General features: G+C 33.5%; 1 protein-coding gene and 1 pseudogene across 9 annotated transcripts in view; both read left to right on the plus strand.

Annotated features, from left to right (window-relative positions):
* Nucleotides 1–23,418, plus strand: part of AKAP9 (A-kinase anchoring protein 9) — a 186,765-nt gene that overhangs the window by 103,014 nt on the left and 60,333 nt on the right. For 6 of the 9 annotated variants that reach the window (XM_044245996.1, XM_044246000.1, XM_044245998.1 and 3 more), the window contains 14 exons: nucleotides 5,158–5,320; nucleotides 6,357–6,569; nucleotides 7,520–7,558; nucleotides 8,951–9,183; nucleotides 10,297–10,416; nucleotides 11,032–11,208; nucleotides 11,841–11,945; nucleotides 16,732–16,884; nucleotides 17,244–17,423; nucleotides 18,244–19,317; nucleotides 21,095–21,235; nucleotides 21,707–22,195; nucleotides 22,647–22,710; nucleotides 23,025–23,146. In XM_044245996.1, the coding sequence (XP_044101931.1) occupies nucleotides 5,158–5,320; nucleotides 6,357–6,569; nucleotides 7,520–7,558; nucleotides 8,951–9,183; nucleotides 10,297–10,416; nucleotides 11,032–11,208; nucleotides 11,841–11,945; nucleotides 16,732–16,884; nucleotides 17,244–17,423; nucleotides 18,244–19,317; nucleotides 21,095–21,235; nucleotides 21,707–22,195; nucleotides 22,647–22,710; nucleotides 23,025–23,146 (3,273 nt within the window). Of the gene's footprint in view, nucleotides 1–1,339; nucleotides 1,601–5,157; nucleotides 5,321–6,356; nucleotides 6,570–7,519; nucleotides 7,559–8,950; nucleotides 9,184–10,296; nucleotides 10,417–11,031; nucleotides 11,209–11,840; nucleotides 11,946–16,731; nucleotides 16,885–17,243; nucleotides 17,424–18,243; nucleotides 19,318–21,094; nucleotides 21,236–21,706; nucleotides 22,196–22,646; nucleotides 22,711–23,024; nucleotides 23,147–23,418 lie in introns of those variants that run through there. The other 3 variants (XM_044246001.1, XM_044245997.1, XM_044246003.1) reach the window with 2 other exon arrangements.
* On the plus strand, nucleotides 22,453–22,583 carry LOC122905601 (annotated as a pseudogene).

Below are 23,418 nucleotides of genomic sequence, written 5' to 3' on the forward strand. Positions count from 1 at the left end.
ATTTTGTGTAGTGAAAGTGGCTATAAAATGAATTTTTGTTGGTAATCACCCACTGACTTTAGTATGGGTTTTTCCATAGTAGATAAAAGGTTTTAGTTTTATGGGTTTAGGATATTTAGTTACTGGACAGAAAAAAGGCACTACAATGAAAGCTCTTTCATTTATTTGAAACAGCTCTCACTATTAAAGATCTTTTGATGTTAAAAAGTAAGTTGTTCATCTTTTAAAATTCTGAGTGTCTAGTTTATTCATTGTTGCCAGCATTTCTGGAGCTACCAGAAGACAATTATCGGCAACTTAAGGATACCTTAAGTGGTATAAGTTCCAAACATATTCTGTATAATGCAGCTTTTTAAAAGAGTGGGGTTTTTTTCCTCCTTAACATTCACTCTGAAAACAAATCAATGTGGAAAAAGGTTATAACTGAACTATCTGTATTTAGTTCTAATGACTGCTCAAAAGATGAGTATTATTTAAGGAAATATCAAAAGGAAATACTAAGTCTTCCAGAAATAATTATGATTAGATATACTTTAAGAACTATTTGGTAATGTGGACTCAAACCTAGTTGATTTCACATTTTCACATTAAAACAATTATTTAATAGGATGGAAAAATACTAGCTTATCTTAGAAACATTATAAACTTGTCTACCCTTTTCAAAGCTCTGACGTGGAACTTGGATCCTGTTAGGCAAGCTTTTTTGTGGGCGTATTAATTCACATTCCACCTGTCAGTACCTATAGGTAAAGACAAGAAACCACACCCTCTGTTCTGACCTTTTCCTCAGGGAACACTGACTAGAATCCTTTGGCTCAGCCTGCGAGGCTGTTTGAATAGCTCAGTTCAGAAGAGCTTTTACTTTTGAATTGAGTGAAGCAGCAAGAACAAGGGAAATAATGTTGCAACTACATTTCTCAAGACTGCTGCTATGGAGATTTCAAACTTGACTTTCCCTGCCAGATTCTTTTTGGAAAGCTTTTTTATTTCCACAGATACATTTGATACCGAAAGCAGTTTTATGGCATGGCTAATTAGATATTTATATTTTCATTCTTCCATTCTTTAAAGATTTCATTATTCTAGGTAAAAAGGTGTTTTTCTGCTTTTTTGTTGTCTTTGTTTTGTTCCTTTTTTTTTTTTTTTTGATGAGTACTGGTGGAAATATAGGTTTTTTAAAATAGATTTGTGCATTTTTTCTTTTGTTCATTTATATGAATTAATGCTTATTTGATAGTACTAAAAAGAAATTTTCATAATTCTGTGGTGTATCTTGATAAACTAAAAAGAACTTTTTAATGTAGTGGAAAACTGTTAAAGCAAGTGAAGAAATTTGGCAGCTGCATCTACTAGCATGGATTCTTACCGTACTTATTTGGCAACTGTCAAACTCAATGGCTCATGGTTGGAAGAACAAGATGAAGACATTTATGAGGTTGAATCTCGTGTGCCTTTACCACATCCTTTTCCTCTCTGTGAACATTTGGATGAAAATAACTCTGTCATTATTAATACTTCTATTTTTCATTTTATTCATAAAAGAAATGGGCACATATTAAAGCTTATTTCTAAAATTTCACTGCCTACCCCTCCTTATTCAGTAAGTATAAAAAAATTGATTTCTTATACTTTCAGTTTTTTATGCATTTAGTTAAAAAAAGACCTGTATAATGAGAAATGAACTTTAAATGTCCTTAGAGACATTTATGGGGTAGAATCTAGTTTTGTTACTGTTTCATGTGTTAATACTCATTTATCCTGATATATTGAAGAGCTAAATTTGGTCTGAGAGCCTCAACTTGGCTATGTTTTTGATTCCAGAAAGCAGAGTGAGATAGTATTACAGTTTTCCATGGCAGGCAAGCTGTTTAAAAAGATCCTGCTTGTCCTTAAGAATCTTGCTTTTATATGTTGATGATGCCAATCCCGAGTAAAAATTGGAAAGATTATATTTGAGGGAATGAGCATTGTGATACTTAAAACAGCTAAGTCCATTGAGCCAGTTAGGAAATGTTTACAATCATATGGTATATTGGCTGTAGTTCCAGACAGGGAAAAAGAAAATATGGATTCTGATTTTAATTTTCTTGTTAACTTATAAGGAATTTAATCTTTAATATGCCTACTAGTCCAGTGAGGACTGGACTTTTAATACTGTTTTCTTTATGTGAAATGTATTTTACAAACATTATTAAGAGTATTTAGCATGAAAAAAAAGAGTATTTAGCATAGTTAGTATTTCAGGCTTGTTTAACATGTAAGTATGTTGTGAATGATTCACTACAAGTTATTCAATATAACTACAAGTTATTCAGCACTTTTTATGACTTTCATGGCTTTTATTGTAATACACTAGCTAATATTTAATAGGCCAGATGATTTTCAGAAGAGTTTTGTTACCTCTCCTGAAACTTTTATATTAAAGTGACAGAATATTTATTGATGCTTTAGACTTACTTTTAATGTAATGAGTTTAACTTATTCAGAAAGGCTGAATATGACATTTTAATATATATTTAGATGGACATTTGAAGGGAATCTCTTATTCCAGCAAAGTAGGAGTGCCATTTGCTATATTAAATGAAATTTGTTTCACTAGCTTTACTGTATTTGATTCTTCTAACTTTTTAGTTTTGTTTTGTAAAACTGAAGTTATTTCTTGTGGTTTTATGGTAAATGTTTAAATGCACTTTAAGGTTGCTTTAGATCTTACCAAGAATTAGAACATTAGAAGCAAAAACTTAATTTTTTAACTAAATCAAACATTTTGTTGTAAATGCTAAATGGCCTTGTTGTGTTTGTACAGTAAATTTGAAAAAGGAGAAAAAACAAACAACACTCCTGTCCATTTAGTGAGAACTTCGAACTTTTTTTGAGATTTCAAGTATTTATCAGGCAACCAATTTATAATGTACAGAAAAAAGTTATATATCTACATATGTAGAAACAATTGATATGCTTTAAAAATATAGGCTGTGACTATAAATTCAGGAGAGTAGTTATATATAAATTGGGTCTTTATGGTTATGGTTTTTTTATAGGTAAAAAAATCAATATATATTAGTTATCTGCATTTAAAGGAAAATACTGTTTTGCCAGTCAAAGTGAAAATATAAAGTTTTATCTTTGTTGAGGTAACAATGTACAGATATTTTAGGAAATATTTTGTAATTTAAAATGTATGCTCATTATCCATTACAAGTCATAAATGTGTATTCATCTTATCCCCAAATAATAGTTGTAAATGATATTTAATACATCCTATTAAATAAAACAAGAATAATCACATACTAGATATTTTGGAAATTGACATAGAGTGACCATAAAAATCTTTAGTTAGTAGTTCTAAAATCTATTTGCTATGGTAAATACTACTCAGATATGAAGAGCGGAAGTCTTTAAAATACACTTAAATATCATAATTTTATAATATATTATATTTGACTATAAATTAGAAACCACTACATTTTGGTATAGTGGTTCATATTTTAAACATAAAACATGGTAATGACTTTCTAATATACTAGGTACTTTGTAATTTTACAAATTCTTACCTGGTGAGCCTATTTTTAATATACATGGTAACCGCTTTTTAAAAAAAATTTTAAATAGTGTTAATGTTATAAGATTACATACTGGAAACATTTGAGGTCAGTTTTTTCTTATGTAGTTGTTTAAATAATAACAGATAGGGGCACCTGTGTGGCTCAGTCGGTTAAGCATCTGACTCTCGATTTCAGCTCAGATCAGGATCTTGGAGACCTCACATGGGTCTTTGCACTGGGTAGAGAGCCTGCTTAAGATTCTTTCTCTCTCTCTCTCTCTCTCTCTGGGGCGCCTGAATGGCTCAGTGGGTTAAAGCCTCTGCCTTCGGCTCAGGCCATGATCCCAGGGTCCTGGGATCGAGCTCCGCATCGGGCTCTCTGCTCAGCAGGAAGCCTGTTTCCTCCTCTCTCTCTGCCTGCCTCTCTGCCTACTTGTGATTTCTCTGTCAAATAAATAAATAAAATCTTTAGAAAAAAAAAAGATTCTCTCTCTCTTCCTTTCTCCCTGTCCCTTCTCCCCATGCTTGCTTGTGTGTTCTCTCTTTTAAAATAAAAATAAAAACAGATAAGCCAGTGCTGGCAGTCAGAAGTTCAGAAAGCTAAGGCAGAAACAGTGCTTTTGTGTACTTTCATGGAGCTGGTAACAGTGATCACTCTTTCTTGAGAGCTTTGACCTGTACTTGACTGTCATCTTTTAAAAATTGTATAAGAACGGGGCACCTGGGTGTCTCAGTGAGTTAAGTCACTGCCTTCGGCTCAGGTCATGATCTCAGGGTCCTGGGATCAAGTCCCACATCAGGCTCTCTGCTCGGCAGAGAGCCTGCTTCCACCTCTCTCTCTCTCTCTGCCTGCCTCTCTGCCTACTTGTGATCTTTCTCTGTCAAATAAATGAATTCTTTAAAAAAATAAAATAAAATTGTATAAGAACATAGCCATGCCAATAACAACATGTATTAAGGAGGCTGTATTTATGAGTAATTATGGGTAATGCCTCTGTATTCTAATGTTTTGAAAATGAATATTCATATGGAGCCCTGTAGATGTTTCATAGACAGACAGAAATATAAAGCTTTTTAAAAAAACATGGGTTATAATAATTTCATTTTGTTGTGCCACTATGATTTTGTTAATTGATCCTGTTATATTAAGCATATATTAGTTCCCCATAGTGTATAGCAGGAGTCCACAATCAACAAATGTTCAATATAAGAGATACTAAATTTTTCATATAATACGATTAGAGAAAATTCTTCAGAAAATACAAAAAGAGCCTGTGTGTCATTAACTTTATATTTCTCTTTATGTGATGAAATACAGATCTACTGATATGAAGTGGTTTATTTCCAAAAGAAACATTTTTTTACACCAAATTAAAATACATCTCATGTGTAAAGTTGTATGTAGCTAATCTACTTGTGTACTGACTTTTTCTTCCTACTAATGTTAGTATGCACTAGAAATATTATATGGCCATAGGTCAGCAGTTCAACAGTATGTCTTTATTTTTATTTAAAAATCCTTTTTTTTTTTTTTAAACCTTTAGTGGGGAATGACATTGGCCTTCCCAACACTTAGTTGTCTTCCTTCATGTATGTTTTCCCTCCTTGTTTAGCTTGAGCATGCCAAAGTTACACAGACAGAGTTGATGCGGGAGTCATTTCGACAGAAACAAGAAGTGACCGAGTCTCTTAAGTGCCAAGAAGAACTGCGAGAGCGCCTTCATGAGGAGTCCAGGGCCAGAGAACAGCTGGCTGTGGAGCTCAGTAAGGCTGAGGGTAAGCAACTTGCCATTGGCAACCGAGGGAGGAAAACTTTCAAGTTTAAAAAAGAGTTTTTTGATGCAAAACAGATCTGGACATTACCAGTCTACTCTAATTTAAGAGTGACCACTGAAATGTAGTTGTAGTTTGTGTTCGGAGTTTCTCCAGGCTATTTTAAGAACCGTATATGCTTTTAATTATTAGAAAGTATTTAATAGAGGGGCGCCTGTGTGGCTCAGTTGGTTAAGTGCCTGCCTTCAGCTCCGGTCATGATCCCAAGGTCCTGGGATGCAGCCCCTTATGGGCTCTCTGCTCAGTGAGGACTCTGCTTCTCCCTCTCCCTCTGCCTAGTGTGCTCTCTCTCTCTGTCAAATAAATAAATCTTTAATAAAAAAAAAAATAAGAAGAAGAAGAAAGAAAGAAAGAATTTAATAGAATTACAGAAAACATTGAAATTTTTGGAAAATATAAAAACTTATAATAGTCATTTGTTACCATAATCCCACAATCCTAAAGCAAATTTAACGAGGTAATTTAGGGATGAAAAGACTGAAGCTAAGAAATGTTAATAAATTGTTCAAAGCCACCATTAAATGGTGATGCCAGGCTTTATGCCTCTAAAGTCTCATGCTGTTTATATTCTGCCATACTGTTGTTGGGTGTTGGCCTGCTAGAACCACTTAAAATATCAACTTTCTCTAGTTTATTTAAAACGAGGTTTGATTCACAAGCATCTGATTTATATTGCTTTCCAGGAACCTGTCTCTCTATCTGTGTAATAAAATGAGTTACACCTACATGATGTAATGCATTAGCATAGCAAAATAAAACAAAAGTTCAAAGGAACTTCATATTTAGGCACAAAGGTTAACAACAAAAAGGTTGCATTGAACATATCGTAATTGCTACTGCTATCAGCAGCAGATTCATTCAGAACATTTAATATGTTGGAATGAAGTTTTGCTAACAGTATACCTGTTACTTACATAACACCGAATGGTAAGATTTGAAATAAGTTATAATCTCATTCCCTGTTAATTTTATCTTATAGGTGTCATTGATGGCTATGCAGATGAAAAAACTCTTTTTGAAAGGCAAATTCAGGAAAAAACTGATATAATAGATCGTCTTGAGCAGGAATTGTTATGTGCAGGTAATAGATTACAAGAATTGGAAGCAGAGCAACAGCAGATCCAAGAAGAAAGAGAATTACTGTCGAGACAGAAAGAAGCTATGAAAGCAGAAGCAGGCCCTGTGGAACAGCGTATGTATTTTTAGACTTTGTATATGAAACACTCCTTAAAAGTTCAAGGTGGCTCTTTCCCCCCTTTCATTGTCTTTATTCTTGTATTTTATATGAGGATTGAAAAATTAAAAGAAAATCTACCTTTTCGGTAAATGTTTTATAAGCCAACCATGTAGAGTCAGGGGTGTTTTGTTTTGTTTTGTTTTTCCTTTGGCTGATTTTAACTGGAAAAGATAATCCTTTATCCTTGAACTTCTACCTTTAAAGAAAGCAACATATAATGAAGAAGGATATTTTTCAAACCATGTAAGATTAAGTACTTTTAATAGCAGAAAGGCAGGAAAAATGTGTACTTGGAATAAATAACTAAGAGTACTGATCAGCACTTTAGGCAAGCAGGTAAGGGTGGATTTTGGCCTACAGGAGAATAGATTGAAAAAGGTCAGTGACTATTAGAAGCAGGCAGACATCAGGTTTAACCTGTGTAGGAGTTCAAAATGTACAACTTATAAATAACCTTTAATCTTTTCTTAAATGAGAAATCAGATGTGATATCTTTGTTTGGCAGAAAAGAATGTCAGCCTTTATGACAGTGGAACTTGAAATCCTTTTTATCATATCCTCTCACTTTCGTAGTACACATGCAGTTAGAATTATAAATGTGTAGTTTCACTAGTTGAATTTTACCAATTTAGAAATATGTACAGCAGACATTTTTGTAATTTCGTGCAGTTGTTTCTGGTGCTCAAATTTGTTTGACACAGGTTTAGAGTTGGAATTTTTTAATATGCGAAGTATATAGATCATACATGTAAAATATTTAAGAAATACTGAGACATCAAGTGTTATTAGTGGTTTTAACTTTTACTTCTGATTCTTTTGTGTATACGTATTATCTTATTTTAGGAAATAGACATGTAAATTATATCTTTGTTCTGTATGTGTGTGTTTTCTTTCTATTCTTATAGGACTAGTAGATGCTGCAGTCGATGCAGCACCTGGAGCAGGTGTGTTTATACAGTGGCATGGCCAGTCTTTGGGTGGTAAACTTACAACTCCAAAAATTGGGTGACCCTTGGATTTTCAATCACATACCTCTACTTTTCCAACTAACGTACCTCTGATTTTACTGCTGTGTTTCATACTTAACAGCTTTTCTCTTTAACAAAAAACTTTACTTGCAATAAAATACATATTTACATTTGAAATTAACAACTGAGATTCATAATGATCATCATCTTGTATCTGTTTTTCCACAGAGCTTAAGACCATTTCAATTTTTTACAGAAACCAATACATTAAACTCTTGGAGCCTGTAACTTTAAAGTGCTCTTTCTAAATCAGGAAATATAAGATGATGGTAACAATAGGATCAATGAGATTTAGTAAAGTAAAGACACTTTCTGGTTCACTTAGTTTTATATTAACGTCTACATCAGTATTGTTTTAAAAGAAAAGCTATTTTCTATAGATTCCTAGTCCTGAGTACATTGTTGGCAGACTGAGTTGTGTAAAGACTCTCGGGTTATGTTCCTTTATTTTTTCATTAGAGAATTGTTTTACTTTGCTATTTATACTTAATAATTGTATTATTAATATTAATAATAATAGCTAACACTTATATAGTGCTTACCATACTCTAGGCACTATTTTTTATGTATATTAACTCATTTGATCCATAATAACTGTTAGAGATCAGTACTATTACTACCCCCAGTTTATGTATAAGGAAATTGGAGGATATCATACTACGTTTCACATAGGAGATAAGTGGCAGAGCTAGGATTTGAATCCACGGTCTCTGCTCTTAAGCAATACACCATACCGCCTCTCATACTTGTCAGTTTTTTCTTGATACATTTATGTATGAGCATGCAAGACTAACTCAGGAATATGGATCTAATAAGGAAAAGACTAACAGGAAATTTGATTGTAGTTGTATTTTTTTTTCTATAACTCTTACTTGCCTTGGTTAAAAATGTACAGTATTTGATCTTCATGTGTATTGTGTATGCATATAAAAGTGACTTTATTGGCTTGATTTTTGCCTGAGGTGAGTTATTTCTGTGCTTAAATTTAATTAGACTTTGTTCTTTTCCTTATAGTGCAAGTGGATTTACTTTTTTTCTCAGTCATTTGCTATGGCATTTTCACAAGTATTGTTTTTAGTGATAGGATCATTCTTTTTGTTAATACAGTATAAGTTTTGGTATTGGCTTGCTTACTTACATAGGAATGTGATAATTTGATATTTTCACAGGAACATTTTCCTTTTTTCCATGAGTTTGAAATAAAACTCAGACCTCTTGTTTCATAAGGTAAAATCTGAGCATAGTTATCAGTGATTTCATTATTATTAGTTATGATTTAACTTAGAATATTTTTATATTTATAAACAGAATTACTACAGGAAACAGAAAAACTAATGAAGGAAAAACTAGAAGTACAGTGCCAAGCTGAAAAAGTACGTGATGACCTTCAAAAACAAGTGAAAGCTCTAGAAATAGATGTTGAGGAACAAGTCAGTAGGTTTATAGAGTTGGAACAAGAAAAAAATGCTGAGCTTATGGATTTACGACAGCAAAACCAAGCACTGGAAAAGCAATTAGAAAAAATGAGAAAATTTTTAGATGTAAGTATTCTCAACTTGAATATTGATTTTCTCAGTGTAATGCTTGCTTGTTGTAACTCTAAGCTATGACTTTTAACTTATGAAGAGACTCTTGAACTCTAGCATTTTCATATGTATGTGTTTTCTACCAATTAACTGAAAAGTACTATTCCAAATAGTTCACCTATCACAGTTAAAAGCAGTGCAAGCAGATTATGAATAAACCCTACCAGTTAAGCCTTTTCCAAATTCAGTGTTAAGAAGCTTATCCTAGTCTTTCCTTTAACCAACTGCAAAAACAGGTTGAGGATCCTGAGTAAAGCTAACTGGCCAATACTGTTTGACCCAAAAAAGATACACATAGTAACAGTGTGCTTTGGGAAACGGGATTGGAAGTTGTTATGCTGTCATTATTGTCTTCCAAAATGATATTAAGTCTTCTAATTTCACATGGATTTTCTTCTTTGAGATTTCATTTAAGGCCTGGTATTCTCTTTATAGACCAGGGAATCAGTTCTGACACATTTTATAACTTTAGATATGAAATCTAGGTTAGGATAAAAGAACTTTATTTTAAATAATCTGCTCTGCTTTTTTTTTAAAATGAATAACAATGGAATTACTCTTTTTTTTTTAAGATTTTATTCATTTATTTGTCAGAGAGAGTGACCATAGGCAGACAGAGAGGCAGGCAGAGGCAGAGGGAGAAGCAGGCTCCCTGCTGAGCAAGGAGCCCGATGTGGGACTCTATCCCAGGACACTGAGATCATGACCTGAGCCGAAGGCAGCCGCTTAACCAACTGAGCCACCCAGGCGTCCCTGGAATTGCTCTTTTGTTCCAGAAAAATAAACTCATTTTTGGAACAATATTTTTATATTAGTCTATATTTAACATTGAATTTTTTAATGTTCTTCAAATAATATTTAAATGCATAAAGTTTTATCAAAGAGTCCAAATAGGCTACGTACCATAGAAAAGATGGTATCTTTTTTAAACCTTTTGGTTTGGGCTAGTCTGTGGTCATCAGTTGTTTGTCTTCAAATAAAGCTATGTGTGTAACTAAAGGGAAGTAGCAGAAATAATAGCTTCAATATATGTTGTTTCATCTGTTACTGTTATTATTTAAACTTCAGGAACAAGCCATTGATAGGGAACATGAGAGAGATGTATTCCAACAGGAAATACAGAAACTAGAACAGCAACTTAAGGTTATACCTCGTTTCCAGCCTATCAATGAACATCAAACTAGAGAGGTAAGAACTTTACTGATGTTGTCTGCCTTACAATAATTTGTATATTATGTGTAAAATAAGATGTGTATTGTGAAGAACTTAAAGGAAATTCTTTCTATTATATATAAGTCTTCAAAATCAGAAAATTAAAAATGTCTTCAGTGTGAAAGAATCTTGAAACTCTAAAAATTGTTTGCATTGAAATTTATCTTCCAGTATTACCCAATTAAATAAACTTCTCTGCTTATTTTTTCTATTAAGGTTATCTTATCTCACATAAGAATGTAAGTCAGTACTCTGTAAGCTTGTCATTTTTATTAGGTTTTAGTGTGGTTGAACCATTAGAGCTTATACTTTATTTATATTTTATTAGAAAATGTAAATTTTTTCTCCTCCTAGCTGGAGAAAATCTTTGTCATAAGAGAAAGAACTTTTTGTAAAGGGTTGATGAGAACAGTATTATTACTGTTTTGTTTTGTCAACTCAGAAAATGTCACCATAGTTGGAGATGATCATTGCTATCCTTATCAAAAATAAAATTAGCATAATGTCTGGAAATACTTGTTGAAATGAGGATAGGTTATTAGCTTGTTGAAATTTTTTTTAATTAACAGTTTTTGCTCATTATATTTCCAGGTTGAACAGTTAACAAATCATTTGAAAGAAAAAACAGACAAGTGCAGTGAGCTTTTGCTGTCTAAAGAACAGCTTCAGAGGGATATCCAAGAACGGAACGAAGAAATTGAGAAATTGGAATTCAGAGTAAGGGAACTGGAGCAAGCCTTACTCGTTAGTGCAGACACTTTTCAAAAGGTGTGCCATTTTCTTTAGGTTAATTTTATCAAGTATTTTAATGCCAGTTACTCTTAGTTACATGAACATCAGTTCCTTTAAATAAAAATTACTACTGATTTTTTATTGATATTATTACAAAATATAAATATACCTTTATATCTTTAGTGACACCATAACTATATCTGTTTATTCCTATCTCCAGATGTTACTTGCATACCTTAGTCCTGAGAAAGGAAGATTAGCTAAACCAGAAGAATTAATGATCCTTTTAACAGTCAGTAAGGTTGTAATTGTAAAATAATAGCCAAGTGAAAAAGCTGTGGACACCAGTTGAGGCTGATGCTTTATCCCAGACTAAGGAATGAAGTCTATTCCCATTATAATGCAGAAAGCAAGAATGAAAGAAGAGCAGGATAAGGAAGGTTAGGAAGGGAGCAGTTCAGGGGATAGGTTTTACCTGAGGAATGAATTTTAAGAATGTCAGACATTCCTGTTTATATAAAAATGCATTCAAACCTGTGTATCTATAACTTTGATTATTCATTCATGTAATCAACTGCTAATTGGAGAAATGAAAGTGCTACTTCTCTAATTAAAATGAATCATGATTTAATGTCTGAAGTTTTGAAAAAATTCTTATATATTTAAAGGTAGAGGACCCAAAACTGTGTGGAGCTATAGAAGCTAAAGCAGAATTGTCCCTAGAAATACAGTTGCAGGCTGAGCGAGATGCCATAGACCGAAAGGAAAAAGAGGTAAGTGGTTTACCTTTAATGACAAAATGTGGTTTGAAATATTTTTAAATAATTTTAAATAAGTTATTCAAGAATATCATTTATATAGAATGGAGTTTATAATCTGAAACCAAAGTTTAGATGATTTCTTAGCTCATTGCTTAAGTTGACCTTGAAGACAATAAAGATTTGAACAAATACGTTGCTATGAGGAAGAGTGTTACAGGTAGAGGGGACAAATATAAAGGCCTTAACACGGGAAGAAGTTATAAAGACAAAAAGAAAAATATGAACTGAGTGAAGAGGAGAGTGTAGAGAGAGTTGTGTTAGTACAAAACTTTTTCTTACTTACCATGGGCTTTGAAGTATTGCTAGTTTGCTGTAGGGTTTGGTTTTGGGGTTTTGGGGCTTTTTGTTTTGTTTTGTTTTTTAAGTTACGTTGCCCTGGGAGGTTATTATTGTGCTATTTTACAATATACTAAACATGTTCTTAAAACAAAAGTTTAACAATACAGTAATTATATAAAGTTTTCCTGTGTTTTTCTACTGCCTCCCTTCTCAAACAAAAAGAAAATCCACTTTTAATACAGTAATAATTTCTAATTTCAATTTAAATTAAACTTATTTAAATCTTGGTCTACTATTAGCTTTTCTAAAACATATTGTACATTGCATCATCTAGCTATATCATATCATTTAAAATACTTAAGGTGTTTTAAATTACATTTTTATTTCCACATAATTTTCTCAGGATATTTAATATATTTTAACAAATAGCTATTGAACTTAAAGAGTAAATGAATGTTAATAAGTCCCTTGTAAAATATAAGAATGATTTAGACATCAATTAAAATCCGGCTCAGAAAAAAGCCCTCTAAGTGATGAATAGAAATGATCATCTCCATGAGAAGGTTTATTTTCTCACTATCATATTACACTGACTAATGTTTATCTAAAAGGTTCTTGATTATTTTGCTTTTTTGGTTTTTCTGCAACAGGCAGGCAACACTTGTTTATCTGTAACCACTTTTATGTGTTTTGAAAAGAACATTTAAAGTGCCTTACAGTAATAGAGAAATTGTCTGCTCTCTAAAAAAATAGACTTTCAAAACTGAACCCTGAAACAATGATAGTTGATTATGAATAGTTGAAATAGTTGATTAACTTTACTAACTTTATATTTTAATTATCTTCTGAACTTAATATAACATTACTGACCCTTAATATTTTGAGGTCAGTATTTGATAGCAGTCTACATTTTACTCAGAATCATAGCTGTTCAGAACTACAAGGAGGCCGGTCAGCCAGCTTCTGTCAACCAACTCGCAGTGTTTTATAGATAGGATAGAGCCAGGTGTGTTGAGTGAGTAAAGGGTTAAAATGATAGTTCATCCTAGTCTACCTAGTTTTTAATAACAGTGACAAGTACTCTGTCAGAACCCACTCATCTGTGACTAAAGACTGAAAGAGAGGAGGAACATAGAATTAAAAGATAAATCTTTTAATGAAAATAACTTCTTAAGCATTCTCTCCTGCGTTAGGCAAATGTTTTCAGATATCTGATGGAATATCAACAGAAGATGTCTGTATGTGTCATTTTATTTTTTCTACTATTCTCTTAGCGTTAATCTGTGCACAACTTTGTTTAAGTTTTAGAAATGCAAATGAATAGAAAGAGAAGAAACTTTAAAGATAGGATGATAAGAAAAAGGAAATAATGTGGGGAAAATAGAAGGAAGAATTTCTTTAAGAAAAAGATGCCTTCAGTAGGTCTTAACTCTATAGAGCTAATGAAATCTAGCTCATAGATGGCAGTAATAAGTGATCGTAGTTAACTTTTTGGAGGTCTGTGCTATAAAGTGGTATTTTAAAAGCCTGATGTCATTAATCTTTACAGTCTCCCTGAGGATAGGCTCTAGTGTTACCTCCATTTTACAGATGAGTAAACTGAGTCTTAAGAGAGGTTAAACAACTTGTTCATAGTCACGCAGTAGGTGGTTGAGCAAGCATTCCTCCTAGATTTCTCTGATTCTGAAGTCCTGTGATGCTGTACTGCTAAAGAATTGGGGAATATTTTGCCTTGTTGGTAAGAAGTATTAAAGACTATCACTCAACATTTATTAAGACCGTAGTACATGTTGATTACCACTATCCAGTTGTAAAGCTAGCAGATTTCAAAGATCTAATGTCTAACTAAAAAAGGCATATACACATTTGAAAGCAATTAAAAAAGGTTTTAAAAGAAAACACAAATAGTTGCAAATAAATATAATCCAAACAGTATAGATAACATTTAGTAGCTAAAGTAAACGGGATTAAAACAAATAGCCACCGTTCTATTTTAAAACCCTAGTAATATTCTTGTGGTTTTGGTTGTTATAGGCTCAGTAATAGGACAGCCTGGGACTGAAAGTAGAGTCTGGCTGAACAGGAGGAAAGAATCCTACAGTTGTTGTCTTTGGGAATTGAGGTCTCTCTTGTGATGACGCAAATTCAGCTTCTTAGAACAGAAATGTTAGTACTTTAGGCCAATGTTTCTCGGACTTTAGTGTGCACATGAATCCCCTGGGGATCTTATTAATAAGAAGATTCAGATTCAGTAGGTCTGGCGTGGGGCTTTGGAGTTTGTGCATCACACATGTTCCCAGGTGATGCCAGTTGTGCTGCTCTGGGGACTACATTTTGAATAGCAAGACTTTAGATCAAATTTAGAATTTGACCGTAAACTCTTGTGTCAAGAAAGTAAAACAAAACAAATAAATGAAAAAACAGACTCTTAAATACACAGAACAAACTGATGGGGAAGGTTGGTTTTTGGGGGAGGATGAAGTAGGCAGAGGATTAAGAGGTACCCCAAAAATCAAATAGCATTTGAGGTGGAGCATCATTTCTGAACTTAAATGTCTACATGTATATTAAAGTAATACCTTTCATCAAAAGTAGCTGTGAAAGATAAGGATAGGTATAAATACTACTGCATTAGATAACTTTGAAGTAGATAAAATCATCATAGTTTTCAGCAAACCAACCTGATAATTATATATGAGCACCTATTAAATGTGTTTAAGGTGTGTCTACCGAGTTTAATACCAGTGCACAGAAAATGAGTTCCAGACATTAGTTATTATAAGCAGGATAAATGATAGTTAAGAATGTGAGGCTGTAGGAGCACCTGGGTGGCTCAGTCATTAAGCATCTGGCTCTTGATTTAGGCTCAGGTCACCATCTCAGGGTCATTAGATGGAGTCCCACATTGTGGGGTTCCTCACTCAGCGGACTGCTGGAGATTCTTCCTCTCCCTCTCCCTGTGCCCTTCCGACCCACTTGCTTGCTCACACTCTCTGAAATAAAATCTTAAAAAAAGAGAGAGAGAATGTAAGCCTCCAAAGGTAAACTCCTTACCACATACTAGTCTTGTGACCTCAAGACAAGGTACTTTGTTCTCAGTGACTCCCTCCTCATCTCCAAAGTGGGAATAATCCAAGTAAAGATCTCATAAGGTTGTTACAGAGTTTAAAAAATGATACCTATAAAGCGCCTTATGGAATACCTAACAACAAATTGTCTATAAATGATGGCTACTATTATTAGCATTAATACTATTTCTGTTCAGGGGCTTTGCCTTGTTAGTGCTAAGATACGATTCTGATTACATGTCTGGGTGTAAGCAGCATATGGTTCCTTTCAAGTTCTAAGGAAATAAATGATTTATAGGCTACCCTCTGAGCCAGCTACTACTGAATAATGTTGCTTCTGCATTCTGCGTTGCTGTTAATACAGCAATTTTGATCATTCATTAAATATTTATTAAGTAGCTAAAGTAGCTACAAAGCATTGAGCCAAACGACTATTCCTTAATCAGACCCAACTTTTAAAATATAATGATAACAGCTCTTAAAACTCATTAGTTTCAGTCTCTATATAACCATTTCAGAGTAATTGCTTTAACATTAACAGGAATCTGTGCTCAGAAAAGAGCTAAATTTCTATTGTCCTAACATATAGGAGTTCTCTTAATTTTATCTAAAATGGTATTAATAACTTGCTGTTTAAGTTTCTGTATTTCTGACATAAGGATCTCACAGTCTTAGAGTCTACCTCTCCTTTGGTCTACTAAAGCAAAGCACATGCAGCCAAACCTTTCATTAGGTTAAGTACTGACTAATTTGAGCTAGTCTCATTTGGTAGCTAAACAACTGACTTAATTTTGAAGCTTTCTTGAACCTTTTGATAGCAACTAAATTTAACATGAAATAAGATTTAAAATGTGGGGGCGCCTCGGTGGCTAGTGGGTTAAGCCGCTGCCTTGGGCTCAGGTCATGATCTCAGGGTTCTGGGATCGAGTCCCGCATCGGGCTCTCTGCTCAGCAGGGAGCCTGCTTCCCTCTCTCTCTCTCTCTGCCTGCCTCTGTCTACTTGTGATTTCTCTCTGTCAAATAAATAAATAAATAAATATATTAAAAAAAAAAAAAAGATTTAAAATGTGGACTCTTTCCCTTCCTTCCATGACTTCTTCTGCTTTGTCAGAAAATATTTTAGGTAAGAAATGGCCCCTTGAATCTTTCCTTCATCTGAAGTTCCTCTCTTTGCTTTAAGTGGAGTGATTTAAGGGTGATCAGTTTGGAAATACCTAGAAACCACATAGTTATATACTGGCTTAGAGAAACCCCTTTATTCTCATGGTTCATATGTCTTAAGTATATATGTTTTATATACCTAATTCAGCACTTTTCATTCTCGTTTCACAAACATTTGTATAAACGGGTATTTTTTTTTCCTCTTCCCTTTTGATATTTTGGTATCAAAGATTACAAACTTAGAAGAACAATTAGAGCAGTTTAGAGAGGAACTGGAAAATAAGAATGAAGAAGTTCAGCAACTCCATATGCAATTAGAAATACAGAAAAAGGAATCTACTACCCGCCTTCAAGAACTTGAACAAGAAAACAGATTATTTAAGGTAATTAATTAAGAAAAACTTTGTTCATAATTCATAATTTTCATCTTAGTACTCAAGCACTTGCTGAGTCTAGCTGCTAAATAATTCTTAACAGAGGAACATTCGCTGCAAATGGGTTTGCATGGAACTTATTTTCAACCCAGCATAATAATTGAATTCATCACGAATGAAAAAATTTTTAGAACTTTTATCAAAATATTTTAAGAATTATTGACTTAAAAAAAATTATTGACTTAAAATGATTGCTCATTTTGTTTGTACATTTTGGGCACTTTATCTTTTGTAACACTTAATTGATAGAGTATTCAGAAAATTACATGTAATGATCTATCCAACTGATTGGGGTTTTTGGTCCCTAGGATGAAATGGAGAAATTGGGATTTGCCATAAAGGAATCTGATGCTATCTCTACTCAGGACCAACATGGGTTGTTTGGAAAATTTGTTCAAATAATGCAGGAAAAAGAAATAGAAATTGACCAATTAAATGAGCAAATTACAAAACTTCAGCATCAACTTAAAATTACAACAGATAATAAGGTACACTAGTTTTAAATTACTACATGAAATTAAGCTAGAATTTTGAAGGGCAAATGCTGTTTTTCAGCTTCTCTTTGAGTATAAGAACTGAATAAAAGTTATCCTCTTTTACCCATTAATTTTATTTTATTAAGGTACATTGGCTTCGGGCACCTGGTTGGCTCAGTCGGTTAAACGCATGCCTTCGGCTCAGGTCATGATCCCGCTGTCCTGGGATTGAGCCCTGCTCCTTCTTCCTCACCCTGTTCTTGCGTGCTTGTGCATGTGCGTGCTCACGTGTGCTCGCTCTTTCCCTCTCTCTGTCTCTCCCTCTCAAATAAATAAATAAAATCTTAAAAAAGAAAAAAAGACATATTGGCTTTACAGGCTATGTGTATTTTTTATTCCCTACTAATACTGTCAAGGATTTTGGATGTTTTCCAGAGAATCTCTGGTGACTCAGATTTCATTATATCATTCTAACAAAATCTATAAAATTCTATTTGATATGGATTAAATAAGATAACACCATCTGTTAACCATTTTTATTTTACTACTTCATTCTTTTCAATTAGAATGTATTGGTATTGACTATTTATAGGAAATTATCTACTAATGTTTAATCACTTTATATTTAATAGAAGTTTCTGAACAAAGTTAGACAAAGGTCCTTGTTTGATATGATGGGGACTGTTGGTTTATATCAAAATTAATCTAACATGTCTGAGAAGTGTATTATTTGTGTGAGATCAACCCTTTGAGATCCTGCCCTTAAAATAAAAAATAAAATGCCCAAAATGCAAATACATATTTATTATGTGTTATTTGTTTTCATTAACAGCTTATTGAAGAAAAAAATGAACTGATAAGGGATCTTGAAACCCAGATAGAATGTTTGATGAGCGATCAGGAACGTGTGAAGAAAAGTAGGGAAGAAGAAATTGAGCAGCTCAATGACGTGATTGAAAAACTTCAACAGGAATTGGCAAATATTGAACAGAAGACATCAATGGACGCCAACCCTTTCCCAGAGGAAGCAGATAGTTTAAAACATCAGTTGGATATGGTAATAGCTGAAAAACTGGCTTTGGAACAGCAAGTAGAAACCACTAATGAAGAAATGGCTTTTACGAAAAATGTACTTGAAGAAACCAATTTAAAAATGAACAAGCTAACACAAGAATTATGCAGCTTAAAGAGAGAGCGTGAAAATATGGAAAAAATCCAAAGTGTACCAGAGAAAAGCATTAATATGGTCATAGATGACCCGAGCAAAATCAAACCTGAACTGGAAGATCACCTTACTGAGAATGCCTTTAAACCCCTAGAAAATCAGACTTACGTCACGTCTTTTGAAGAAAACAGCAGAAGTTCCATAAGCAGTTTGGAAACAAAGGTGCTACAGCTTGAGGGCACTGTGAGTGCAAAGGACTTGGAACTCACCCAGTGTTACAAACTTATAAAGGACATGCAAGAACAAGGCCAATCTGAAACAGAAATGCTTAAACGGAAGATTGTAAACCTACAGAATATACTTGAAGAAAAAGTTGCTGCTGCTCTTGTGAGTCAAGTCCAACTTGAAGCAGTTAAGGAATATGCAAAACTCTGTCACGATGAACAAGCAGTTTCACCAGAACTTGAAAGAACAAATGTACAGAATTTAAATCCAGTAAGAGACAATGAGATGGACCCAGATGTATTAGCATTAACCTTGAGAATATCAGAATTAGAAAACCAGGTGGTTGAAATGCAGACTAGTTTGATTTTAGAAAAAAAACAGGTAGAAATTGTGAAGCAAAATGCTTTGGAGAAAGAAAAGAAGCTACTAGAACTAAAGAAGTTATTGGAGGAGGAGATAAACCAGGGAGGTAATGAAAGGAAAAGAAGCCCTGAAGGAGATTTTGAAGTTTTCAAGGTTAAGTTGTTTTTTATTTTTTTCACTTAAATGCCATAGGGAATTCTCTTTTTCTTTGTTCTTAAACTGATTACTAATTTAAATTAAATATGGCGTTCTTTACATCTAGCAATTCATATATAGAGGGTTTTTATAAAAATACTACTTTTCTGTATAGTCATATTATTATCACTAAAATAATAATGGATACAGATTATATTGTAATCTCGAAATCATGTTATTTATTTCACTAGCATACTCATATTAAGTAGAGCAGTCAAAAGAAAGATAGAGATGTTAAGATTAGCAAATGTCTTTTGGAACTTGTGTGGTTTTTTTTTTTTCCTGTTCCATCTAACATGCATGTTATTTGATCATTCCTTTTAAGTAATTGATACATCAAAATATATTGGTATTCTGCTGAAGTAACATGTTAGTGATAAGTCATTAGCTTTTGAGATTTTATTTTATTTTTTATTTTTTTAAATTTTATTTATTAATTTTACAGAGAGAGGTCACAAATAGAGAGGCAGGCAGAGAGAGAGAGAGAAGCAGGCTCCCTGCTGTGCAGAGAGCCCGATGTGGGACTCCATCCCAGGACCCTGAGATCATGACCTGAGCCAAAGGCAGCAGCTTAACCCTCTGAGCCACCCAGGCACCTGAGATTTTATACCTGATAATAGGTTCTTTCCTTTCCTAGAAATAATATTTATCTTACCTTTTAAGTCTACTTATGTAAAGATCTGAAATGGCCTTTATTTCTTAGCATAGGGCAGAGATAGTAGAAGGACTTTAATTTTCAAATTCACACTTTATATATTTATAATTTTGAGTACTAAATGTGTGGTCTTATCTGATACTAGGGAATTAACTAACAGCAAGACTCCATAAATATATAATTTGTTTGACAAAGTATGATAATTTTTTCCATTTAATAGTCTTTTTTGTCCTAGCTACCTGGAAGTATAAATTCTTATAGTCATATTAAAATATTAACGTGACTTTCTATGTATATAAAACTTGTAAGAAATATCTTAGTAAGACTTGGTATTTTTTGAGGAAAGTGATATAAATATGAAAGTGTTCTGGGGCACCTGTGTGGCTCAGTGGGTTAAGCCTCTGTCTTCGGCTCAGGTCATGATCTCAGGGTCCTGGGATCGAGTCCCACATTGGTCTCTCTGCTCAGCAGGGAGTCTGCTTCCCGTACCCCCGCCTGCCTCTCTGCCTACTTGCGATCTCTCTCTGTCAAATAAATAAATAAAATCTTTTTTTTTTTAAAGTGTTCTGGGGGCGCCTGGGTGGCTCAGTGGGTTAAGCCGCTGCCTTCGGCTCAGGTCATGATCTCAGGGTCCTGGGATCGAGTCCCGCATCGGGCTCTCTGCTCAGCAGGGAGCCTGCTTCCTTCTCTCTCTCTGCCTGCCTCTCCGTCTACTTGTGATTTCTCTCTGTCAAATAAATAAATAAAATCTTTTTAAAAAAAAAAAAGTGTTCTGAATGGTAACAATACTTTCACTAATAATTTATAAATATTTAGGATTATATATACTAACATGATGTATCTTTGACTTCCAGAAAATAATTATTTCTTTACTGTCTCAAGAACATAAAATGATAGTTCCTAAAAAAGTTTTCCTATTTGTTGAAAGAACGTGAATCATTTCTACACCCTTTTATCTGATAAGCAGTCATTCTGGAAAAAGCTTCATTGAAAAAGCTTCATTAGAAGTATAAGTGCTTTTGAACTTGGCTCTATCTTTTGAAAATAATGTGTTTTTAAATGTTTTCCACTGCACTTCAGGCAACTGCTGAGCCTATTGATACCAGTGAAGAAAGTGGATTTTGTTGTCAACTTGAGGCTCTTAGAGCTGAATCATCAGCTATCAAAGAAGAACTTGCCAATTACAAAGAGAAAGCAGAAAAGCTTCAGGAAGAGCTTTTGGTAAAATAAGTAACATATGTCCTATTTAACTTTTTTTACATATCTTAATTTCATTTTGAAGTATATTCTCTTCTGTAAAAAACCAAAAAGCTGGAAAAAAAAATCTTTTGTGGCTTTGATGAAAAGTTACTATAAATTTCTTTACTAGCATGTTCTTGCTTGGTTTTCTTTGAATCTTTTATAGAAAGATGCTTTTAGTCTCTAGTCTGTTAATGAATGAGGAGAAAGATATTAAAGAGAGCTCTTTATCCCATAAATACCAAAAGAGTCTGTTAAAATAATTTCACTTCTATGGTAACTGTGACTACACATATATACAAATTTATATAGAATCTGAGTGTTTCTGTAATATTTATTGTATTATTCTGAGGAAAATGAGCATATTAATATGCATGAATAGTCTCTCTACCCAAAATTCTACATTTAATATTTTTAATTGAATGTTCTACTGTTTTATTCATTATGTTTTAGGTAAAAGAGACAAATATAGCATCTCTTCAGAAAGATTTAAGCCAAGTTAGGAATCAACTCACAGAAGCGAAAGAGAAATTATCCTCCTTCTTAGAAAAAGAAGATAAGACTGTGGTACAGGAAAACACAAAAGTCTGCATATTAGAACCACTTCCTACTAACGTGGATAAAAGTTTGGCATCCGAGATGGAGGGGACCCTCAAGGTTAATAGCAGCAGTCAGACTCCACAAGTTCTTGTTAGAAATGTAGGAATCCAGGTTGATTTACAGAGTGAGTGTTCATCAGAAGAAGTCACTGAAATAATCAATCAGTTTACTGAAAAAATTGAGCAGATGCAAGAACTACATGCTGCTGAAATTTTGGATATGGAATCCAGACATATTTCTGAAACTGAAACCTTAAAGAGAGAGCATTATGTTGCTGTTCAGTTGCTGACAGAGGAATGTGGTACCTTGAAGGCAGTGATACAGTGTCTGAGATCTAAAGAGGTATTTGGTTTTCATAATATGTGTTTTTTCAACGTTGTGTGCTTCACCCCCCCCAATTCTTTGTTTTTAACAGAAAAAGAAATTTGGGTAATCTCTTCCTTAGATAAAATTGCAGTTTTTAATCTTTCCATTGTGTAGTCAGATAATAACTTTCCACAAAGTTCTTCTGCAAATTTGGAGCACCATATTATTCCTTAACTCATGAATGACTTCTTGTGGGATTATCCATTTGGAAAAAAACAAAAGACTTTTAAACCATGGCTTCTCGGCCTTTTGGCTAAGATCAAGTGTAAACCATGGATAGTTCCATTTATTGTAAAATGTATGATTTAATTGAGTTTCTTATTTGTGTTTTGACAGCACTATAAAAGATCACAACTATTCATTGGGTCCTATTTTTATTTTTATTAAAGCAAAAAACGTTATGTATTCCTCTGTGTTCTTTAATTAGGGATCCTCAGTTCCTGAATTAACACATTCTGATGCTTACCAAACTAGAGAAATATGTTCCAGTGGTAAGTTATATACATTTCTTTTGTTTGTTTGTTTTGCTTTCTGTTTTTTGTTTTTAAAGATTTTATTTATTTATTCGACAGAGAAAAAGAGATCACAAGTAGTCAGAGAATCAGGCAGAGGGAGAGGGGGAAGCAGGCTCCCTGCTGAACAGAGAGCCCAATGTGGGGCTCCATCCCAGGACCCCGGGGCAGAGGCTTTAACCCATTGAGCCATCCAGGCGCCCAAGTTATATACATTTCTGACATTTTTTTAGTACTTACTTAAAAAGTATTTGTTTCTTTTTAATAGTCAGTGGTCATTTTCTTTATTTTAGATTCTGGATCAGACTGGGGTCAGGGAATTTATCTTACACAAAGTCAGGGATTTGACATAGCATCAGAAGACCGAGGAGATGAAGGTGAAGGTTCAACAGATTCATTTCCGAAGAAAATAAAGGTACTGAAAGACAGTCTTTTAGTGAAACTTAGTCTGTGTGGTTTCTATATTGAACATAGCAGTTTTTTAGAAGGTATATTGTTCTCTGAAGAGAGAATCGCAAAGCAAGAATGAATCTTTAGAATCTGTTTAGTGTAATTCCTGTATTTTGCAGATAATAAAGTACAATGTATTTAATAATTATTTATCTAAAGATTTTTTAAAATAGTTTTTATCCCTGGTGATTCTGAGTGCCAAAATTATTAATGCAATCCCCAGGAGTAGAATTTATC

This window comes from Neovison vison, chromosome 4, assembly GCF_020171115.1.
Source record: "Neovison vison isolate M4711 chromosome 4, ASM_NN_V1, whole genome shotgun sequence".
Lineage (NCBI taxonomy): Eukaryota > Metazoa > Chordata > Mammalia > Carnivora > Mustelidae > Neogale > Neogale vison.